At 36.8% G+C, this 24,326-nt stretch overlaps 1 protein-coding gene across 4 annotated transcripts in view; it reads right to left on the bottom strand.

Moving 5' to 3' along the window:
* The window catches only part of CDK14 (cyclin dependent kinase 14), a 727,523-nt gene that overhangs the window by 219,055 nt on the left and 484,142 nt on the right, over positions 1-24,326 (bottom strand). For all 4 annotated transcript variants that reach the window (XM_041727412.1, XM_041727410.1, XM_041727411.1 and 1 more), the window contains one exon: positions 14,364-14,484. In XM_041727412.1, coding sequence (XP_041583346.1) covers positions 14,364-14,484 — 121 coding nt within the window. The remainder of the gene's footprint in view (positions 1-14,363; positions 14,485-24,326) is intronic.

Genomic DNA, 24,326 nt, shown 5'->3' with positions numbered 1-24,326 from the left:
GAAACTGAGGAACATGAATCTAAAGGAATCTAGGTAATTCTGTTTTTGTTTTTTTTTTTTTAATTTTTATTTATTCAGGAGAGAGAGAGGGAGAGAGAGAGAGACGTAGAGGCAGAGGGAGAAGCAGGCTCCCCATGGAGCAGGGAGCCCAAAAAGGGACTTGATCCCAGAACCCTGAGATCATGACCTGAGCCAAAGGCAGATGCTTGACACCTGGTAATTGTATTTTGAAAGGAGCTTTATAACTCAGATTAATTTTCTGAATGTGTATTTAGGTTCCAGCCAAAGGAACAACAAAGAAACAGCAGACTGGTGAAGTAAATTAGATTAAATGCTAAACACAACCTGAATTTTACACACTGTGATGCAATACTAACTCAGAAAGGTTCCACATTAATTAACCTAATAGGTAATTTCATTTAGCCATGGTTCACTGAAATGCACCATTATGCAATTAAAGCTGGTATGATTTGATGCACCAAGGTGGCCATTTTTCTCTCACTTTTCTCTGCTGGATTTTATGTATTTGTAAAATGGACCAAAGAGTTTTGTTCTCTAGAAGGTTAGCTCCTAAAAGATCAAAATTTAAAAATGAAAAAATTTTCTGTAACTTGTACGAAAATTCATTACACGTAATAGACGTGATCTTTTCATGTTGGCATTTGCAATATTTGAAAAGCGAAAGATTAAAAAATTACATTCCACATGCCCTTGGTGACTATTGAGGAACTGAATTGATTAAACTGTCACTCATCATTTACTGTGTGGTTAGTGGTTCATTAGGCACAGATAGGCACAATATATCTTAGTCAAATACTCCTGTGGAGCTCTCAGAGATGAAAACAAAACCGAACCAAACCCTAGACTGTGTGTAAAAGCTCATCTCAGAAAACATTCAATCCAAAACAGATCTGAGCAGATCTTTTATGTAAGGGGAAACTCTAGGATTTATTTTTCAAACTCTGAAACAACTCTGAAAAGTTGTACTTACAAATTAAACATATCAGAACAAATATTAAACAAAAACGAAGAATGAAGTACAGAAAAGTTATTATTGTAGTTCAGCAAAGCCAAGGCCTAGGGTGACCTGCTGCTGACTTGGGAGGAGGTACAAGCTGGGTGAGTGGAAGCCACCTTCCCAGCATCCACATCTGAAAAGAAGACTTAGGAGGAATATTAAGAAGTCCACCCACCTTAAAGTACCAATGGCATTAATGTTCCTTACATTACAATAATTCTTAATCATATTTTAATATGCATGTATCTAATTACACTTTTTAGTATATATACTTCATTATACATATATTTTAGTACCTATATATTTTAGTGTGTGTGTATATGTTTAATAATATGGCAAAGCTGTATTTTTGCTTTCTGGTCCAGTTACCTGAGCTAGAAACTCAAGAGTCATCTGAAACCCCTGCCCTTCCTGTATTACTCTCATTCCATAATCAAATTGTCATATTCTAACTATTCCTAAATATTTCTCCATTTGGTCTCCAACCTCTTTCCCCCTCCCTCCATTCCTTCTTTTTTTTCAACTGCTTCTTAAATTGTGTTCTTCTACTTTACCCACAAATATCACCTATTTCACCCCTTGGTAGGACACTCTTGTCCATGGCATGGCCTATACGTCCCTTTACCAAAGTTTTGTCAACTCTGAAAGATGGGTTTGACATGTCAGGCCCAAGTAATTATTGTTTGATGACACCTTCTTTGACCTTCCCATCTCTCCTCAACTAACAACCAAGGGTAGGTTTATCACCTTTACCTCTGAGCTGCCAGTATACTAACTGTATACCTGTGTGATAGCTTATCACACTGCCTTTCCTTCTGGCCATGAAGACCTGGACGGATTTTTCTATTTTTTTTTAATATTTTATTTATTTATTCATGAGTGACAAGGAGAGAAGGCAGAGACACAGGCAGAGGGAGAAGCAGGCTCCATGCATGGAGCCTGATGTGAGACTCAATCTGGGAATTCCAGGATCATGCCCTGAGCTGAAGGCAGATGCTCAACCGCTGAGCCCCCCAGGCATCCCCAGACTTTTCTTACCTTTGTAAGCCCAGACCTGATCCAGTGTCTGGTACAATACAGGTGTTCAATAAATATCCTTAAAATGAATGAATGAATGAATTACCTAAGCTAGTCTGAGGAATGAACATATTACACTGCAGTAGAGACAAGAACTTGATTTAGAATTATTATTATTATTATTATATTAAACACAAAAAAATCAGCTCAGTAAAATATCTAAGCCAAATTTCACCAAAATACCTAAACCCTAACTTCATTTGTAAGCTACTCCAGCAGTCTCCATGGAAACCTCTGGTTTAGCAGTACAATTTTCTTGAACACTAAAAGAGCTGGAGGAAATATAGAGAATGCCTAAGACAATGTTTTGATTTTTACATGTAAGGAAACTACACTACGTGTTTAAATATCTTAGTTTTAGTCCCAGAACCTGAAGTGGTGACTTGAATCTTGGGCCAGTGATCCCTCTGTGATGATACCATGCTGTCTCCCTAGTTAGAACATGTCTATTGGTCAGTCTGGTCAGATTACAGAAAAGAAGAAACAGGGATGGCAAACTGGTCCTCATTACTGATGACACAAATGCTAACAAGAATAAAAATAAAACAAAATCAAATCTTCAAAATTAAGGTGTAGTGAGAGAAAACAATAAAACTATCCTTTAAAACTGAAGTCGATCATCATTACTCACATACTGAAAATAAGAGTGTCATGGATGTTTAAAAATGCTTGAAAATGCAAAGTAGACTCCCATAGATGATGAAGACCCCAGAGATAAAATCTTAAAACAACAGCTACGGGTTATATAGTTAAGTGAGAATATTTGTACTAACGACATCCAAGAAACAGTTACAATTAACACAAAAATGTAAATACGTAAGGCCCTTACAGAGGACTATGGTAAGGAAAAAAAAAATGTAAGACTCAAAATATCGCATTGGATAGCAAAAAAATAGCATTTCTTATACTACGGAACGATACAGAAAGAGAGAAGTCCCATTTGATTAGTCATTTCAAATGCTACCAGTGAAAGCACTTCTCCAAGGAATAACTGTAGACCACGCAGGACAAGAGAAAACAAATTAATAAGCCTTGCACATCTTTAATTTCTGTTTATATGACAGCTGATGCGGAACAAGGAGTTATAAGATTTCTCCCTGCAAATATATTAATCCCTCTGCAATAATATGAAATAAGGAATCAGGAAAAAAAATTGTTCATGGGTAATTCTCTTAAAGATCAAAGCAAATGACATATTCAAATCTTTTCAGAGAAACCATATCTGCATACAACGAAGAGAAATCGCTGCTGAAACCTTCAAGAAAATTACTCTATTATTCTATGAGAATTCTGAACTGCAATTTACAGTGTTAAGTTACTCTATTTAGTTCCAGTCATCACATGGCATAGCTAGACTTTGATGGACTATGGTTAAGAATGTTGACATGGGTACTACAAGATATATGACTGGATGGAGGATATGTGAGTGACAGTGGTATCTTAGATACTATGAGGGAGACCTGAGGGCAAAAACCTTTCCATTAGAAATCCACATTGTCCATTTTTTGGTGAAGTTTGTGGGTTTCATGGAATACTCTCAAAGATGTGCCCTGGAATGTGACTGTGCAGACTAAACAATTGGAAACATCGGTCCCAGTACTGCTTATGGTTAATGATCAGGTCTTTTGCACTCTTGAAACACTGGACATTCTGTATGGTTTTGCTGAATGAATAAATGAATGAATGCTCATATTGTGCAAGGGAGATCTTTGTGGGAAGGAGGCTGCCCTAGGACTCCAGAGGTTTTCTTGTTTGTTTATTTTGTTTTTCCCCTGTGCCACAACCAACCAGCTAATGTGAGCAACATTACTAAGCATTTTCAGATTGGGGGTGTGGTGGGGGGTGGTAAGGGCCTTAAAATGGCCACAAAATAGCAATATAACAAAAATATGAATTGATTTCACTGGGTTGCTAAAACTCTGAAACAGTTTCTAAATTAAAATGTTACGATTAAATGACAAAGAGATGAAAATTTATATAGTTAATATAATAAAGTTTAAAATTGGTTGAGTTTACAGTAGGCTCTGAATATATCCTGTTTTCAGAAGCAAAAGTGGTACAAGGTAGCAATCAAGGAAGAACTACTGAATTATCAATAAGAACAAAAAAGCTCTATAGAAAATACAATTATGTAACATCTCATTCTTAGAATTTACTGTCTCTATGGAAATATGGAGAAATATAAAATACCATAGCAAATGGTGAACAACTCACACGTCTATAGGAAAATAGGGAGCTATTCAGATTCTGTTCTTGGTAATGCCATGCTTCAGCTGTGGGCCCATATCAGGGTACATACAGCCAACTCTTGAGCCCAAGACCCTGGGCATCTCACGCTGGGGTGAGGGACTGAACACCACCTTGCCACCCACTGCTGGTGTCTCCAAGCCCGATGCTCAGCCTGCCAGACCCCAGTCCAGCCCTCTCCCTTCCACTCCTACCTTGCTTAGAGTCAGAAGGAATGAAGCTGGGCATCCAGAGACCACAGGAAGAGGGAAGCAGATGGGAGAGGCGGCTAGAGGGGTTCTGTGCAGGCTAACAGAGATGGAGGGCCGCTCAGACACCCCCCGAGGGGGAAATCTGAACAGAAGAGGAGGCAACAGAGGGAGTAGATCCTGAAGTCTGGCTGCCCTCCCTTTGTCCTCGGGAGGGTGACAGAAATGGAGAGCAGAAGACCAGGCTGCCAGCTGTCTGGCCTCAGCCCTTCACACCTTAATGCTAACCCACCTTCCTGCCCTGCTTCCCAGCACTGGACCATGGTTGCTGGGCCTGGGCTGAGTGTTTTTCAGTATTTGTAAGAATCTCAACAGAACAGTAAAGCATTTGGAGTATGAAAAAAAAAAAAGAAAGAAAAACTAAGTGCCTGTCACAATGATTAAGTTTTATTTATTTTTTATTCTTTTTAAAGATTTTTGTAATTTATTCATTTGAGAGAGGGTGCACAAGAGCACAAGCAGTGGGGAGGGGCAGAGGAAGAGGGAGAAGCAGGCTCCCTGCTGAAGGTTTGGCAAATCTAGGCTGACCACAGGCAGTTACAACCTCCATTTACAGTCAGATTACTTACCTAGACAATTCAGAAAAGGCAGAGAACTGGGAGACTACAGGTTCTAGAAAGTGTAAAGATAAGTCTGCAAGTGGAAACCTGGAAACTTGTACAAAGCAACTGACCCATAGGTCTTCTCTGACCATCTTCCATCCGAACCCACCAACGGGACACTAAGTATTTATCCTCTGGAGAAATTAAACCCAAAAGGCCTCAAACTGAACATAAAAGATATCAGGGTGAGGCACAGATCTGAAAAAAGGGAAATTAAGTAAAAAAATATGTTTCAGTAAATAGAAACATGTTTCTGTATGACCAACAGCTCCTCTTTCCTGTCCTGCCTTGAGGATGTCAGATGCCAGGAATCAGCATCTGAGGAAGACCAAAGACTAGGCCTTTAGACACTGACATGTGTGGATCTCCCAATTAAAAGTCTGGCTTTTTGACTGAACAATATATAATAAACTGGTGCCCCATAGGTATAGGATTTATAGTGCCTCATTTATAAAAGTAAATGGACAGCGAGGGATTCCTCCCAACCCTGTATTGAAGGAAAGCTTCCAGTAAAAAACAGAAAAAGGAAGTGGGCATTTATACATATAGTAACTAAAACTGTTTTAAGAAAAAAATAGAAAGTTTGAAAGATAAAAAGTTGTAAAATAAGAAAGAAAATATTTCTTAAAATTGCAGATTAAGTTAGGAGCTTCAATATCAAACTATTACAAATTTTCCCAAAAGTGAAGAAAATAAAATCATTAAAAATAAGTCATTAAAAAATTCAAGAACTTTTATAAGAACTATATCTTTATACTGAATGTCTTTATATTGAAGAGAATCTACCCAGCACCGATTAAAAAAAAAATAACCAAAGCACATTATCACAAAATTTCAGAATATCAGGATTAGAGAGAGGAGTCTAATATTTTCCAGAGAAAAAGTATGAGCAGGCATACAAATGACTGCGAATAAGAATAGAATCAGATTTCTCAGTAACAATAGCAGAAGCTCTAAAGAAATTAAGTAATGCATTCAAAATTCTGAGGGAGGAAAAAACCTAATTATATACTCAGCCAAAGTTTATCAATCATGTGTGAGAGTGGAATAAAGACATTTTCAGAAAACTAAGAATTTGAAAATTCCATCTCTGATGCATTCTTTTTAGTATACTAAAGATGGAAGACATGAAATCCAGGAAATAAGGAATATGGAACCAGTAAAGGTCCAGAAGGAAAATGACTCTAACTCAGAACAAACTTTAATTAGGTGATTACTTACAGGGGTATAAGGGAACCAATAAGACATACTGAAACACTAAGAGACTAGCAACAGCAGGAAGCCATTACCTGCCTTAGAGCTAACAGCCATTACTGACCCTAGAATTAAAAAGGTAAAGTGTTATTTGGAATCTAATGACAACTAGAGCCATGGAATAAGGATCTGCCCACAGGAGTTATAGTCAATCATTTTCAGAAATACGAGCTAAAGAAAAGAATTAGGGAAGAATATTCAATCTCCTTCTCTTCCCTGTCTATTGCCTGAATCCAGCTGGAAACCAGGAGCCAAGGCAGCTTGGAAGATGTATTCCATAGGGGTTAGCTGTCCAGGACATAGGGCAGGGCACAAATGGGTAGAGAACAGATTTGAGGAGAAACAAATAACCTCTTATTAGAACCTACAACAATAGTAGAGGGGCAAAATGGAAGTCACAACATGACTGATATTCAGCTCTGCTAAAGCAAGGAATCAGAGAACTGAGAGGAAAATTTCAAGGAAAAAGCTGAGGGAGAGAGATGTCAAGAAAATTAAATGGGATTGATAGATTTGCTGATGTGTTTGAACATTTGGAAAATATTTTTTCATATGCAATTGATAAAGATTTTGTACCTATAAATAATGAACAATCAGAACAAAGACAACTAAACTAATAAAAATCAGAGACAATTATAAAATCCAGGAAAAGCAAAAGGTTATGCAAGCAGGATACATAATCATGAATACTGCTTGACTTACTATGAATAATATTTACATGTTAATGTGTCAAAATGTGATATAGATTCTTTACTAGAAGATGAACTGAAGGTGGAGCGGGGTAAGGGTGATGGAAGAAAATTAAATCCTCATCTACCATAACACCTACTTAGCAGATAATGTCTAAAATAATAAATCAATAAATAGCAATATAAGCAATTTCTTAAGACATATGGAGGTAGATATTAAAAGAGTTGAAAATAGTTGCTTCTGGGATCCCTGGGTGGCGCAGCGGTTTGGCGCCTGCCTTTGGCCCAGGGCACGATCCTGGAGACCCGGGATCGAATCCCACATCAGGCTCCCGGTGCATGGAGCCTGCTTCTCCCTCTGCCTGTGTCTCTGCCTCTCTCTTTCTCTCTGTATGACTATCATAAATAAATAAAATTAAAAAAAAAAAAAAAGAAAAAAGAAAATAGTTGCTTCTGGGAAATAAGAGGGGGTTAAGTATGGGTATGGCAGATTACTATTTTTGTTATTGTTACTGTTGTGGTGGCTATGAGTTAAGCTCAGGTTATACTTGAGATAGTTTTCTGATTTGGAAACTAAAGATAGGGATACTTAAGTGATTTGGTCAACCAAAATCACATAGGTAAGGAGTGGCAGAGACAGAACCAAATTTAGGCTTTTAATGTGTTTTCTATTACACCTTTGCCTCTCTTTAACACAGCAAACCACTACCACTTACATGATTAGAGAACTAATTTCTGGGATCCCTGGGTGGCGCAGCGGTTTGGCGCCTGCCTTTGGCCCAGGGCGCGATCCTGGAGACCCGGGATCGAATCCCACATCAGGCTCCCGGTGCATGGAGCCTGCTTCTCCCTCTGCCCGTGTCTCTGCCTCTCTCTCTCTCTCTCTCTCTCTCTCTGTGTGTGACTATCATAAATAAATAAAAATTTAAAAAAAAAAAAAAGAGAACTAATTTCTGATTTCTACATGAATGAATACATAAATTAAGACATAAAAGATGCCAGTGTACATCCAATGTTGTCTAAATTTGGAGGACTTAATTCACATATTTAAACACACACACACACACACACACACACACACGCATGCGCACACACACAAGATGATTCTCATCCTAGGCCAAAATTTTTCTCTCTCTAGATACAGACAGTATGTTAATCTCCCTAAAATCAAATTGAACACCTTCCATTTCTTAAACACACACACACACACACACACACACACACACGCATGCGCACACACACAAGATGATTCTCATCCTAGGCCAAAATTTTTCTCTCTCTAGATACAGACAGTATGTTAATCTCCCTAAAATCAAATTGAACACCTTCCATTTCTTTGATATATTCTGTAGCACCCTATATACTTCAATATAAATGTAATATATTTGGGTTAACTGATTAATATATTAAGAGCTGATAAGAAAACTATTCTCTGCATTTGTGGAGTTTTAGATTTCCTAAAGAATCTCACATTCAACCATCTCTTGCAATTCTCACAAACCAATGAGGCAGCTGGATATACCAAGGGCTTTCTTAAAATTGTGAAACTTAGTCATTATAATTGGTTACTCAATAATCAGTTTTTGGGTAGCCTTTTACTTTGCCAATTTAAAAAAAAATAGGGAAGTTTTAACGTATTTTAAAACATTTAGTAGTGAAGACTACATATAATGCCTCATTATATATTTTTTATTCAGTTAAATTATCACTAATAAATGAATGAACATACCCATTAAAAATACACATCCACTGGTTTTCTCACAAACACTGATGAACAAACAGGAGATGTAAAAATGATAACCAAGCTAAGCTTTTGATAGAAAAATAGAACTGGTTCCTTTGTACTCCAAAGCCACTGCTAAATCCAACATTTTGTCAGCCACTCTATAATGCCATAATAATCTAATATTCAAGAATTGTACTTCCAGAGATAATTCATTATTAAGCAAGGTAATAGAAGTTTTCTGCTAGGACTCTTGAGTTTGTAGCCAGCAATCCTTAGGTCTGAATTATGCATTCAAATGCATTAAGGCTCTTCTGACTACTAGTATTTAACAAATTATTGCTCTAGTGCTTTATGAGAAAGAGGGCCACAGTGAAATCTCTACTTTACACATATTGCCTAGCAGAGTAACTATTAACTCTCAAAAGTAGCCTGGTATGGATGATATGTTACATGGTCTTCCTAACTTTAAGGGACTTGGGCAGTAGAAATGGGCTCAGAAGCTATAGTTCCCCATGAGCTCAGCTTTCAACCACCTAGATGCTCATTTGACTATGCCCTGTTCTTTTGTTATGTTCTATTGCATCATCAGTGGCTACATCAACAAGTCACTTGAATCATTGAATCATGTATTAATTGAGCAGCTCCCAAGATTCTTAAAGAGTTTTTCCTTTTGACAATGACTAATTTGAATCCTCTTTAGTCTTGTGAACTGATTAATAAGAAAATGTGTAGATACTGTTGACAGATGACTTTATGTAGCTTCTGAACTCAAATTCTCATTCTTACTACCATTCTTTTTAAAATTTATTTTTATTTTTTAAAAGTTATTTATTTATTTGAGAGAGAGAGAGAGAGAGAGAGACAGAGAGAGAGAGGTGGAAATGGGCAGAGAGAGAGGGAGAGTCTTCAGCACACTCCCCACTGAGTGTGAGCCTGATGTGTGGCTTGATCTCAGAACCCTGAGATTACAACCCTGGGATCACAACCTGAGCTGGAAACCTAACTTACGACACCACCCAGGGGCACTACTAGCATTCTTTTTAAAATGGATTCATTCATTTTAGCAGAAGTGGTAAATGAGTAATGGTTAAGAGTTGGGAAAATACAGGCCAGCATAGATAATGGCCTCATGAAAATGTATTATAAATCCAGTGATTTACAGCATAAGTTTATTTCAAAGAAATTCCTCACTGAATAAAACTACATGATACAGAACATTGACATGAAAGGAGAAAGGCAGTCCATAAACCAACTGAGTGACAGTGAAAGCCACCTCCTTCATTCAAAGAATGTAAAGTACACAAAATGATTCAGAGCCTAACCTAAATTATAAAAAAAGGAATTTTACTGTATTTGTGTTATAGAATCACTTTACTAGTAAAATAAAAACCAAGTTCTTAGAAATCATCTTAAGAGATTACATAAAATGTTGTGAAAAGAAAAAGCTTTGTGGTTGAGTTAGCCCTAAGTTTGCAGGTCTCTATTTATTAACTAAATGAACTTTACTATCTTATTTAGTCTCTGTGTTTTGTTTTCTTCCACTGTATCATGGTGCAATAAGGATAGTAACTAAAATGAATAAGACAAAAAAATGCATAAGAGAAACTTAGAATACAGTTTGTGTCCAATAAGATATCTATTATTGTTACTATTATGATTACTATTTCCTAAGACCCAATTGCTATTATTACTATCACTCAGTTATCCAAGACAGGACTTTATATATAACAAATTTACATTCAGGATGGGGGCTCTAGTAGAATTCATTTATGATTCTCCCTCTTAAAATAGTGGCAAACAAACCTGAGTCCTAGGGAATCTTATTTCATTACATAAATTTCCTTGGTGCAAGAATAGTCATTAAGGATGAAGACAGAACTCCGTATATTGCCAATATATATGGTGATTAGTCTTATTTAATAAAAAGCAATGCTAAGTGGCCTTATAATACTCAATAAATAGGCAATTTCTCTTCTGATATATGCAAAATCAATCTAGAAGCAGACATTTTTCTATATATCAAGACTGGTATGGAAATTTTTTTCTAACCACCCAGCTGCTACAATGTTAAATAAATTAATTTTAATCTTAAATCAGAGATGTAATAGAGAAAAGGATGATTTAATATGCAATCTCATTATATTTGACAGGCTTATTTATAAACGATTTGCCCCACATTTTGACAAGCATAGTTAATATGTTAATTAGCTTTTAAAAAGATGATGAAAGGAAGAGACTGGTGTGCTCTGATTTTTCACACATTGCGTTGAGGAGCACTGTCACTGATTCCACAAGGTAGTGCCACTACACACTGTGGCCCCCAGAAGCACCGTGATGTTGATGAGATACTGTTATTTGTTAGCTACATTAGTCGCCATATGTTAAAAATTAATCCCTTAGGATAATCCCAAGTGACTTTCCACTTTAAAAACAAATGTCACTGTAAACACATTTATGAGCTTCTATAAAGAAACCTAAAGCTTATTCAGAGCAACGACCTCGATGGCTAGAGCAGAACTCTCTGACAGGAGGAACTACACAGATAAGCTACTTTTCACATTTGCACTTCTTATAATGTGGTTCTCAGGCCTTCATAAGCCTTTTGGTTTAGAAGCTTAAAGATGATTTCCTATGCCTTGACTTTCATAGAGTTATAAAATCCAAGAATTAAGAGAAGTTATACACGAGACAATGTCCAATTTCACTCCTCTGCTTACATCCTCCTTCTGAGAAGGAGACAAAGGCATCAAAATCTAGGTTTCCTTAGGAGTTCTCGAACTGCACATATATTTACACATTGCCACAGTGCTGGAGGCCGAGACTAGTAAATCATAATACAGTGAGCTCTGATTTTCCATTGCTTGCTGCCAATGTTAATGCATATGTGTCTTCATTAATATTTTTATTGCCTGTGGCTATTTAAACAGAAAACTGGGAAATGTAACACTGTGGAGGGATCGTTAGTTTTTAGTTACTACCTACTGACCCAGGATGGTAAATGAACTGTAAAAATAGCTTGAACCCACTACCACCTGCCTCCCCACTATTGTCCATGCATTCATATTTGTATTTTTCTTTGGTGCAGCTGAGCCATGACTCAATTACAGTCCCATTTCTAGTTCTGTGAATACTCAGCATCGATGTCACTGATTATGCAAAAATCAGTGCCCTGTGAACTTCTAACTGTAAAAATACATACATTTTATGTGACTTATAGGATTATAACAAAATGTCTTTTAGAAAATGGCTTGGAATGAAATCAGAGTCAAAATGACAGGCATAGCATAGACATAACTTAGATTTTAGGGCTTGAAAATGGAAAGCCAATAAGCATGGGAACTGCTCAAAGACAACACATTTACTATTTGGTTTTGGCAATGAATAATCTTGGCATACAGACAAAAGGGCATTTAGGGTCTTCTGTTTTGTATCAGTTTTCCTCCCTTCCACTTAAATAACAGTCTTCTTTTGCTTCATCATGTCTCTGTTTAAAGCAAATTGGCAGAAAGCACCCAAGCCTTCTTAAAGAGGATGAATACACACACACACACACACACACACACACACACACACATGCATGAGAGAAAAACAAGGGTGGGGGCACAGACTGCAAATCAAATACCATATATCTGAAACAGACATATCAGCAAGTCATAATCCATGTGGTTCTTTTTACTTTAAAGAGCACTTGTAAAGGATTAGAAAAAATTAGCCACTAGTGAATAAAAACAGCTTCTTCCGATTATGAGTGTAGAGTCTTAATCGAACTGCCAAGCACTAAGAGAAAACTGGCTCCAAGCCACAAATATTCCCAAACTATGTCCTATTAGCGGCATCCTTAGCTGCCCTCTCTGAAAGACAATCTAGAATTTTCATACTCAAAAAAAGAGAGGAAAACACTCCATAACTCAAGAATATTATTAACGATTATTTGTTTAGCCAACTCTCAACTTAAGGCAGGAAGGAGGAAGGGAATGAGAAACTGATATCCTGGTAATTGACCCTTATTTCCAATTTCTTCCTCCATGATGATTAATAATCAAAATACCTCTTTTGCCCAAGCCCTGCCTAGTCTTGGGAGAAAAAATTTAATTGTGTAAACAACTGTGCAAAAAAAAAAAAAAAAAGGCCAAAAAGTCTGATGAAAAAATGAATTAGCTCAGCTGCTTAATGATAGATGGTCATCTTTATTCTCAGTGTTTTGAAATAATGCACTATAATGGTATTAGATTTATTATGAGGCATTACAAAATTTATGACAATAGATTTTAGGCTTTTGATGACCTAGATTCTTTTATAGCTCTACTGAAAGCTACAGATCTACATCCCATAAAAATAAATATATCCATGTGTACATAAAATGTTGCATATATTTTCAGTGGCTTCACAGATCCTGAAATCCTATTATTCAGGGGTTTGGGGGGGTGTTGCTGGAACCTAAATTGAGAAAATCTACACTGCGCCCTACATCACAAGGAACTTGATTGTTTTCTCACTATAAAATGTTTGGATCAAAAACATCAGGAAAGAAGCCAGGCCTCATTACAGCCTAATTTACTAAAAGCCAAGATTACTGAGGGAAGAACAGTGAAGTAAGTACATGGCAGGAAGATAAATAACACATGCTGAAGTTTTATTGAGGTCATAAACATTGCAAGAACTTGTAACTAAATTTTGTATTATGGGGGCATAATCATTCATGGGAGATGATTCCTAGGATAAAATAGAACAAGTGCAATGTGAATTGTTTTACTCTGAACACAACTGGGAGTCTAGAAAAGGGATTTTTCTGTTAATAGAGGACATTTTCAAGTTTCTAGGAAGCCTTCCCTGAGTACTAAAAACAAGATTATTCCCTTATTTGATTTAGATCACATTGTATTGTGAACTCATTATACTTCAATAGTAATCATGCATTAAATCCTGTCAGTCTTTGGGCCTCCTAAACAGGCTTTTAAGTTTTGCTAAACTGTCATGTGAAACTGAGACTCTCCTCAAATTCAACTTATTGTGATATTTTTAAAAAGTAATTGTCTTATTTCATTTTGGATAATTTGTACTGAGCTCTCAAGAGTGTACTACACCAAATTTAGTGATTAAAAGTCACACCAAAATTTTCAGACCACTTAATCTGAGCTTTCTTATTGAACTGAAGCATGTTTCCTACTATTTCCCACTCCTACTGCTATTGGGAGATCCATACCTCCTCGTTATAAAATAGAACCACAAATTAAGACCCTCAGGGAGAAAAATCACTGTACTGACAGAAAAATAGCTCTGCCTCTGTCCATCAAGAACCATTACCAGACACCATCTGCAAGGAAGCCTCTGATTAGGGAATATTCCCAATCATGTTTTTTTAAAAACCCAGCAATACTGCCACACATCAGCAAACACTCCTGCACCATTAATCTTCATTCAAACTGTTAGAATATTTGTCTAGGCATGACCCAGACCAAGCATTACAGATAGATTAGCTAGAGTAAATCTTTCATTTCTCACCACATGTCAAGGCAGGTGGAATATTCTGTTGAGCCCAGGAGGACATCTGGAGGTCTATACCACAAGGTAACCACTTCATTGGAGTATGTGTGGCTAGGGACGGATTTTGCTCTTGCAAGACCTGTGGACCACAGGAAACATAAAGAAGTTTAATAGGCATTAATAGAACAAGGGAATTTAAATTTGATTGCTCACAGTTTGAAAGGGTCAAAGATAACATTGTAATACAGGATCATAAATACAATGTCAGGATTGCTAGAAAGGCTGGGGAAAGTATACTGTAGTCTACCTGTTTCAAATAATGCTAATAGCCAGTAACCACTCAGATTTCCTAATCAAGGATCATAAATCTGATAAAACCCTAGGAGAGTCAACAAATGATTCATAAACTATTAGACATTACACAGAAGCTTAGAAATCTCCTGGACTTTCCAAATAATGTTTCATGGAACCCTAGTTCTGAGGGTTCTAAGTGCTATAAGAAAAGATTTCAAGGTCAAATCATCTTGGGAAAAGATGGTTTAAAAAATTAAAACAGGTCTTCACACTGTAAGACTTCCCAGTTCCCTTAATTTTTTATGTGTGTTGTGAATCTAAGAGAATATGACGCTTTCCTCAAAGGGTTGTTCCAAAACTTCTTTTTCTTTCAGTGTTCTGTCAAACATACACTAGGAAATGTTTATTCATTTGAAAACCACCTAAATAACAATTATAAAGGAACAATTAAATCTGAAACGTAGAGATGATGAGATATCATATAATGTTTTGTAAGAATTTTAAAAATCGAGGAAATGATCACAATATGTTGAGTGATGGATTATGTGCAGCTTAACCTCTTAACCATAAATACTTCAGCATAAAAAAAGAATGGCAAAACATATTTGAATATCTTTAGTGGCTGGCTGTGGAAAGTGGGATTATCCAGTTTTTTATTTCTGTTTTTGTTTTCAGAGAGGGTGATGGGGGAGGGGCAGAGAGAGAGAGGGAGAGAGAATCTTAAGCAGCCTCCATGCCCAGCAGGAGCCTGAAACAGGCTCAATCCTGAGATCATGACCTTAGCCAGAATCAAGTCTCAGACACCTACCCACCGAGCCACTCAGGCAATGCTTCAGTTTTTTATTTCATTTTATTTTTTACTTAATGCATTTTTCTCAGCTTTTTTCCAAGTTTTCTACAGTGAATACATAATTCCTTTTAATATCACAAAATCCATAGATGTTCTTTTTTTTAAGATTTTATTTATTTATTCATGAGACCCCCAGAGAGAGACAGGAGACAGAGAGAGGCAGAGACACAGGCAGAGGGAGAAGCAGGCTCTGTGCAGGGAGCCCGACATGGGACTCAATCCCAGGTCTTCAGGATCACGCCCTGGGCTGAAGGCGGCGCTTCGCCTCTGGGCCACCAGGGCTGCCCCTAGATGTTCTTTTTTAAAAGAAGAAGAAAATAATGTGATTGCTTTCGGAGTATGTTCATTAATGACAAGTGAAAAAGTATTATTAATTATTGTATGGCTCAAAATGTATGTAATATTTTTATACTAAATGTACTATATCATATTCATTTTAATGTTCTTATTATTTACATTCCTATGTAGTACTTAGGAACATGATTTTTCTCCTGTTTATTAAATACTTGATATGCCCTTCACTGTATCATATGAAAATGTGAAAATTAATAGAACAGCTGATGAGACAAATAATTTCTAATTAATTCAACTATGGTTACAGTAACTCAATTTTTTTCCAATGCAATTTTTTATAATAGCACAATGGTGTATTATAAATTGGTTAATGTTGATAAGTATTCCATACTAAAATCTACTACAGACTATACACAAACATACACACATATATATGGTCCCCAACTTGTCTACACATGAAGGGAATGACTATTTTTAATAATAGATTTCCATGATAACCTCTATTTTTCTCTGCAAAGTTTTATCCTACCTCAATACAGGTAAAACTGAACAACAGACAGGACAATCAGTATGATAAAGTGTTTCCAGAACTTAATAATCCCATCAAAAGATTTAGTTCCTTAAATGAGCATGTTTCTTTAGGGAGACCAAAGAGCTAAGTACAAGTCCTTGAAATAGATTCTGACTTGTCCCATATGCTCTTGTCAAGTGAAATGGGATGCCAAAAAACAGTCAGGCTGGATTCCCTTGGTTTTCCTGAGGCCCCGTTGACAAAAAGCAAGGCTAGAGGCATAGGAGCATAAAAAAAGTCTGAGATTTTCTTTGACAGCTTAGACAGACTAGTTATAGAAAACTATGGCATTTCCAGTTTTAAAGAGAGAACAAGACCTCAAAATAACATAGAAAAAGTATAGCTCTAAATAATTATGTGATTTTAGGTCAATTATGTCCACTCTGAACATAAGTTTGCAAAACTGGCTATATATGCCTGAAAAATATAAAAAGAGAAAGGTCTTTGTTTCCATTATTCTCCTCCTTCCCTCAGGTTTAGGTCAAGGACTGTTCAAACACCACTCACATGAGTCATATAACATCCCAAATAAAGACTGAAAATGAGTTGGTGATGCATAACTTTTCAAGGTGCTCAGGCAGTTTCTTAAAATGGTTTGCATGTTAATGTGTCATATTGAAGAATGTTACTGTATTTTTAAGATACACTCTTCTGCATTGCTTGAGAAAAACTCTTCTATCATTTCACTTTAATACGTCAATTAGGATATTTTCTTGTGGAATGTGTTCCTGTATACTGATAAACAAAAGGCTCTCATCTTAAAAATATGTCTGTTCAGTTAAAAAGATAAATAGATCCCAAAATTTTTCAGGGAGGAAGCCAATTATTAAAACAATGAATTGAAAAAAGAGTACACCTCGAAGTAGGAATAGATAACTACATTTTTAATAAATACTTTTGGTAAAGATATTGCCATGTATTTACAGTCATGCATCAAAACATGCTTACTCATGCAGAATTTATTAAACTGCCTCCTCCAGCTGAAGGAAAACTGTAGGACAGGATTAATTAGCACAGCATGTGTGAAAGCTTTCTTTCTCTGTTCCTTGTCAGTTGCTATGGTTACACTACAGGAAGAGAGCTACACTACCTTTTAAAAAGGATGAAGTTCATGGGTTATTATCAAAACTTCTTATATTAATGTTTAGTTTGAACTGAAAGTCAAAAAGCAAAGTGAAATACTAAATTGATGAATACAGGTTATTTGAACACTACCACTCTAGCTGAGTGTGTGCATATGAAAGGGTGCATGTTCCTACGGGCATCTAAAATGGCTTACATAACAATTCAGAGTATCCCACGTTAACATGTTACTATTTCTAATTAATGAAAAACCCTAGAGGAGAGTAAAACATCTTTTTGTTCAAGCCCTCTTGCCAATTATTCATTCTTACCCAATGAAAGAATTCCTTTACATATCTCTATGAGATATCTATCCAACATCTGCTGCCACCCTGAGCCTGGTTCTACCCTCTGGCAGGAACACAGAATAAATCATGTGACAGTGCTTCCAATATTTGCCCTAAACAGACCAGTTGTTCAGCATCACCAATGGACACTCTTCAGGCCTTACCAAATAGCTTTCAAAGCTGCAATGGACACTCTTGGCTACTCCTTTTCTTTTAAATTTATTCCTTTGACTTCTCAGACATAGAAGAGTTAACAGGAGTCACTCGGTCTCCTGGGATCATCCCCCATCTGCCTCTTAACTGCTGTTTTGTCTACGGCTACATAGTCAAACCAGTGGTTTCTTATCTCAAATGTGTGTACCTAACTTTGGCTAATGCCATGTTTTGATGTCATCCATAGGTAATTTCTCACAAGATTTTATCTCTGGCTCAGATTTGTCCATGGGTTTCAGATCTGGAGCTATCCAATTCTTCTCTTGGCAGAGGTATAAAGATGTCCTAGAGCACTCAACATGACTCCAACCACAAGTCCCTACAGCCATCTGCACTGTTAGTACAGGAATTATGCCTTGAGACCAGGAGTACATGTATTTATTCCACTAGTAAACTGTTTCAGGTTCCAAAAACAGTAGAAGTTATTTTAGCTGTACATAGACATAGTTTAGATTTTATATTCCCTGCATATCTAATTGTTCTTTCAAATTTCAACACATCTCTTGTACACATGGTAAAACTGGCTAGGGACTGAGTAACCCCTAATTCTAGGAAGAAAATTGCTAAACCTAGACTAGGCATTCAAGGATGGTAATTCCCATGTCTCTGCTCAATTCTTTGACCACGGAATTGAGAAATAACTGGCAACAATGACTTGTGTCTTTCTAATTAAGTGGAATAACTGCAAAAGCTAGATGAACTTGCAAAAATCAATGGAAATATGTTATAAAGGAATAGTTTCCATCATTTCCCAGAGGAGGTGCCACTATCTTGTGCTTGTCAGTAGTTTTGTTTTAAATTAGAGCAACTCCCACACTTCTCTCTCAACATACCTCATTCCTCAAACTAAACAATCAGAAAATGAGAGTCAAGCTCATAATCACAAAATCAATATTTCTAGGAGAGCAGCTCTTTCCTTCACAACTTGATTCCAAACAGACATGAAATAGTTGGGTAATATTTTACCATCTGGCAGGCTGGAAAGGGAAAGACTGCTATTCCATGTACCAGTCCATAGAGTAAGGGCAGAGGAAAACTTTTATATATATATATATTTCCTTCCATTCCACAGTCCTGGGAACTGGTCTGAAATTTCTTTTTTCATAAGAATTTTTAATGAAGTCCTGTTCCTCCTAGAGGATTTATATTAATATCTTATGTTGTGCTAAAGCAGTTTGAAAATACCACTGCTCCTAGCGTGTATCAATAAACAACCATCACACAAAACAAAATAAAAATAATTTTCTTCTGGTGTTCTCCAGAGTTCTGGCTATAACCTCTTCCCTCTGCACTTGACAAGTTTTCCTGGGTGACATTCACTCCCATGGCTTCAGTTACTGTCTATATATATATATATATATGTTAATGATCCCAAATAAATATCTCTAGCATCAATCTTCCCCTAAAACTTTCGATTCCTCTTTTTAAAAAGTCCACTTAGATCTTACATGGGTGTCACAAACATTTTTCCTCACCCCCAATTCCCCAACCAATGTTATCTCCTTCAGTGTTCTAGACCTTACCACTAAACATCACCATCCATCTATTCACCAAAGCCAACGGGCTTTTTTCATTGTAGACTCCTTCCATTTACAAAATTACAAAATTGGACAGATTTTACTTTATAATTTCCCTCTTTACTTCTTCCTTCCTAGGTCTCCCTCATCTCTTGTTGGATTGTTACACTAACCTCAAGTCTGTTGATGGCAAAAAGTTATGAATTTCAAAATACATTCTAGAAAACAAATTACCTACATGTTGAAATTAATTTAATTGGATATTAAAATTTAGGTGGGATGCTCTTTACCATGAAAAATAATAAAAGACTTCAATGTCCAATCTTTCTCTATAAACACTATGAAAGCTGGACATCTTCCAATCCCCTTGCCCATTTTGCCATCATAGGAGCAGGAAATGTGAGTATTTGAGAGTACTTTATACGCTTAATATCACATGGTATTGGTTAAAGTGGAAAAAAAGTTTTGGGATTACAATTATAAAATCCTTTTCTTTCCTTTGATGAAACATCTTTGTTTTCCTTTCTGTCCAGATTTCTATTTGAACAGAAGCTAGTCATTGCAGGATTCCAAAATCCTTTAAGAATGTTTTGATTGGCAATTGTCAGAGTCTTTCAACTGAATAGTAGTACTCTTTGAAAATAAATTCTAATAAGATGAAATTAAGTGCAGAAGACATCTAAACATGTTAAGGCAATATTTTATTCTACTCTGATTTTATTTAATTATCTTTGAATTTTTAAAGTTACTAAATTATGCCTATTATCTATTCTAAAGGACACAGACTTTTTTTCTTTCATCTTAAATAACAGAAACGATCATAACATTTTAATACAGACATTCTAAAAAGAAAGAAAATAACACCCTTTTGAACTTGGCCACAGCAACTTCTGGCAAGATACATCTATGAAGCCAAGGGAAACAAAAGCAAAAATGAACTATTGGGACTTAATCAAGATAAGAATTTCTGCACAACAAAAGAAACAGTCAACAAAACTAAAAGACAACCTACAGAATGGGAGAAGAGATTTGCAAATGACATATCAGATAAAGGGCTAGTATCCAAGATCTATAAAGAACTTATTAGGGCAGCCCAGGTGGCTCAGCAGTTTAGTGTGGCTCAGCAGTTTAGCACTGCCTTTAGTCCAGGGTGTAATCCTGGAGATCCGGGATCCAGTCCCACGTCAGACTCCCTGCATGGAGCCTGCTTCTTCCTCTGCCTGTGTCTCTGCCTCTCTATCTTTCATGAATGAATAAATAAAATCTTAAAAAAAAAAAAAGAACTTATTAAACCCAACAGCAAAGAAACAAACAATCCAATCATGAAATGGGCAAAAGACATGAACAGAAATTTCACCAAAGAAGACATACACATGGCCAACAAGCACATGAGAAAATGCTCCGCATCACTGGCCATCAGGGAAATACAAATCAAAACCACAATGAAATACCACCTCACACCAGGGAGAATGGAGCAAATTAACAAGACATGTTAATTTCCACAACAAATGTTGGAGAGGATGTGGAGAAAGGGGAAACCTCTTACCCTGTTGGTGGGAATGTGAACTGGTACAGCCACTCTGGAAAACTGTGTGGAGGTTCCTCAAAGAGTTAAAAATAGACCTGCCCTACAACCCAGCAATTGCACTGCTGGGGATTTACCCCAAAGATACAGATGCAGTGAAACACTGAGACACCTGCACCCCAATGTTCACAGCAGCAATGTCTACAGTAGCCAAACCGTGGAAGGAGCCTCAGTGTCCATCGAAAGATGAATGGATAAAGAAGATGTGGAAGAAGAAAGAAGAAGGAAGAAGGAAAAAGGAAGAAGGAAGAAGAAGAAGAAGAAGAAGAAGAGGAGGAGGAGGAGGAGGAGGAGGAGGTCTATGTATACAATGGAATATTCCTCAGCCATTAGAAATGATAAATACCCACCATTTGCTTCGACGTGGATGGAACTGGAAGGTATTATGCTGAGTGAAGTAAGTCAATCAAAGAAGGACAATCATTATATGGTTTCACTCATACAGGGAATATAAAAAATAGTGAAAGGGATTATAGGGGAAAGGAGAGAAAATGAGTGGGAAAAATCAGAGGGTAACAAAACATGAGAGACTCCTAACTCTAGAAAACGAACAAGGGATAGTAGAAGGGGAGGTGGGCAGGGGGTTGGGGTGACTGGGTGATGGGCACTGAGGGGGGCACTTGACGGGATGAGCACTGGGCATTATACTATATGTTGGCAAATCAAACTCCAATAAAAAATACATAAAAAATAATTTGGGGATGTACCTGCCCCATATATACTATAAAAAAATAAAAAATAAAAGGAAAGAAAATATTCAGGGGTGCCTGAGTAGTTCAGTCAGTTAAGCATCTGCCTTTGGCTCAGGTCATGAACTCAGGGCCCTGGGATGGAGCCCCACATTGGGCTCCCTGCTCAGCAGGGAGTCTGCTTCCCCCTCTCCCTCTGTTCCTAACCCCTGCTCATGTTCTCCATCTCCCTCAAATAGATAAATAGATATATCTTTTTTAAAAAAAGAAAATGCTCAAATACTTAAATTTCAAATATAGGAAAATTTTATTTTCCATTTTGTATAGAAGTTAAAAACAATATACTTCTCTGGAAATACTGCTTTAAATGAAACTAACAGATGTGATGATGGTAAGACCAATCAGTCAGAATCCTCTGGTTGACCACCATATGAACAATATGCTGTTTGTTGTCAGAGCATTAGCCTGAATATTGGAAGACCTGTGATGTGAAAAAACTAAATGCCTGAGAGTGGTTCTGACACTAACTAGTTAGTTGTGTCTCCTTGATAAAGTCACGGAAATTCGCTCACTATGTTATGTGAAAATAAAGGTGCTGATATCGGATTCCTCAAGCACACATCTTTGTAAATAAATTTTGCTGGAATACAGTAATACCCATTCATTCACACATTGTCCACTGCTGTTTTTGTGCTCAACAGCAGGGCTGAATAGTTGGCAGAGACTGGGGCCAAAAGTTTACATTTAGTATCTGCCCTTTAAGAAAAAGTTTGCTGACTCATGGGTCAGACTAAAGAAATTTTGGGTCCATCCAAGTACTAAATCTCAGTGATCCTAAGAAAATATCACTAAGCACCTTGTTCATTTAATGTGTGAAGAAAATATAAGCTAAAGTTCTTAAAAAGGCCTTTAAGTAAATAATTCCACCTCAATGATCTGCATTCACAGAGAATGAAAAATCATTTTCAGTAGAGTGCAACATCACTTACACAGTTCACTGGCTTACTTTTCATTTTCTAGTTTCTGCTTCTCATTTAACAGGATCTATAGTTATTATTCCAATGCTAGATGACAACACAATATAGAAAACGAATTTCATAATCTAAGTTGGCAATTTTGTTGAATTTCCACATTTATGCTGATTTTCCCCCCAATTTTTATTTTATTTTTTAAAGATTATCTATTTGCTAAAGAGAGCATGCGTGCGTGCATGCACACGCACATGATGGGAGAGAGGCAGAGAGGTAAAGGGAGAGAGAGTCCCAAGCAGACCCCAATGTGGGCTCAATTTCAACTCTAGATCATGACCTGAGTCACCCAGATGCCCCTTTTCCCCAATTTTTAACAATTACAGGTAAAACATATTACACCCAAAATATTCTAAGAGTATGCATCAGTATGTGTTAAAGATAGATTGTTGAATAATCACAACCATAATTTAGGTCAAATTACATAAAAATAATTATGATTTTATGCCAGAGGTATCCTTTGCATTTAATAGGAAAGAGGCCAATGTATGAAGATGATATCATATATACATAACATTTGAAATGACAACATATGATCTCATTAACTTTTGAGCTTTTTCTTTCTTTCTTTCTTTCTTTCTTTCTTTCTTTCTTTCTTTCTTTTTTTTAACTTTTGAGCTTTTAAGGAAAATAAGAAATTAGAGTGTTCCTCTGGAAGGCTTATGAAACAATCATTCCCATTTCCTTCCTAAACCACTTAAAATGTTTTTAAAAGTCAGGGGTGAGGGTAATGCAGTATTTTTACCTGGTCTTACTGTAAGTAATACTAAAATATGAAAAAACAGTGAATATGCTAGTGCAAATCTGATGAGAATTTAATGGGCAGTTGTAATCTGTTAGATTTTTAGACATACAGTATCATTTAGTCATTATGACAACCTAGAAGGTAGTATGATTATTAGTATCCTAATTTAACAGAAAGGAAATTAATTTACCCCAGGTCACACAGTATAAGTGGCCATGCCAGGATGAATGCAGGCAGTGCCATCACATCCCCAGGAAGACTGGGAATCTGGGAACAAATGTGTTCCTGGGCTCCATCTAGATGGAGTGGCATAGACTGAGTGACTCCCAAGTCTGGAGTGATGGCAAGTCAGCCTGGTGGGAGAAAGAGAGCAATGGGGTGAGGACAGGGAAGAGAGGTGAGGAGAAAATACAAACTGGAGGGCATTCCAAAAATATGAGTAAATGAGAGAAAATGATTGATGTTGTGTAGAGAGCCTCACAGAACAATCACACAATGGGTCCTCAAGGAAAAGAAAAATTTGGTAAGGAAGTACTTTGGAGAAATGCTCAGAAACCTTCACTTAAGGTCTAATTGCTGGAATGAGAATAGCTCTCATCTGCCACTTTGTTTTAAAGTGGAAAGTGGCAGAAAGCAGTAGCCCCAGAAATGGAGCAGTTAGCCAGAGACTGTGATAACTTACAGAGGAACAGCTAAACATTAAAAAAAAAAAAAGGAAAGTAGGTATGAGGAGGGGGGGCCTTGCTCCTTTTTTTTCCCAGAAATCTCAAATTAAAGCTTATCTGT

This window comes from Vulpes lagopus, chromosome 13, assembly GCF_018345385.1.
Source record: "Vulpes lagopus strain Blue_001 chromosome 13, ASM1834538v1, whole genome shotgun sequence".
NCBI lineage: Eukaryota > Metazoa > Chordata > Mammalia > Carnivora > Canidae > Vulpes > Vulpes lagopus.
The sequence above is the reverse complement of the archived record's forward strand: the minus strand, read 5'-3'. Positions and strand labels throughout refer to the sequence as shown.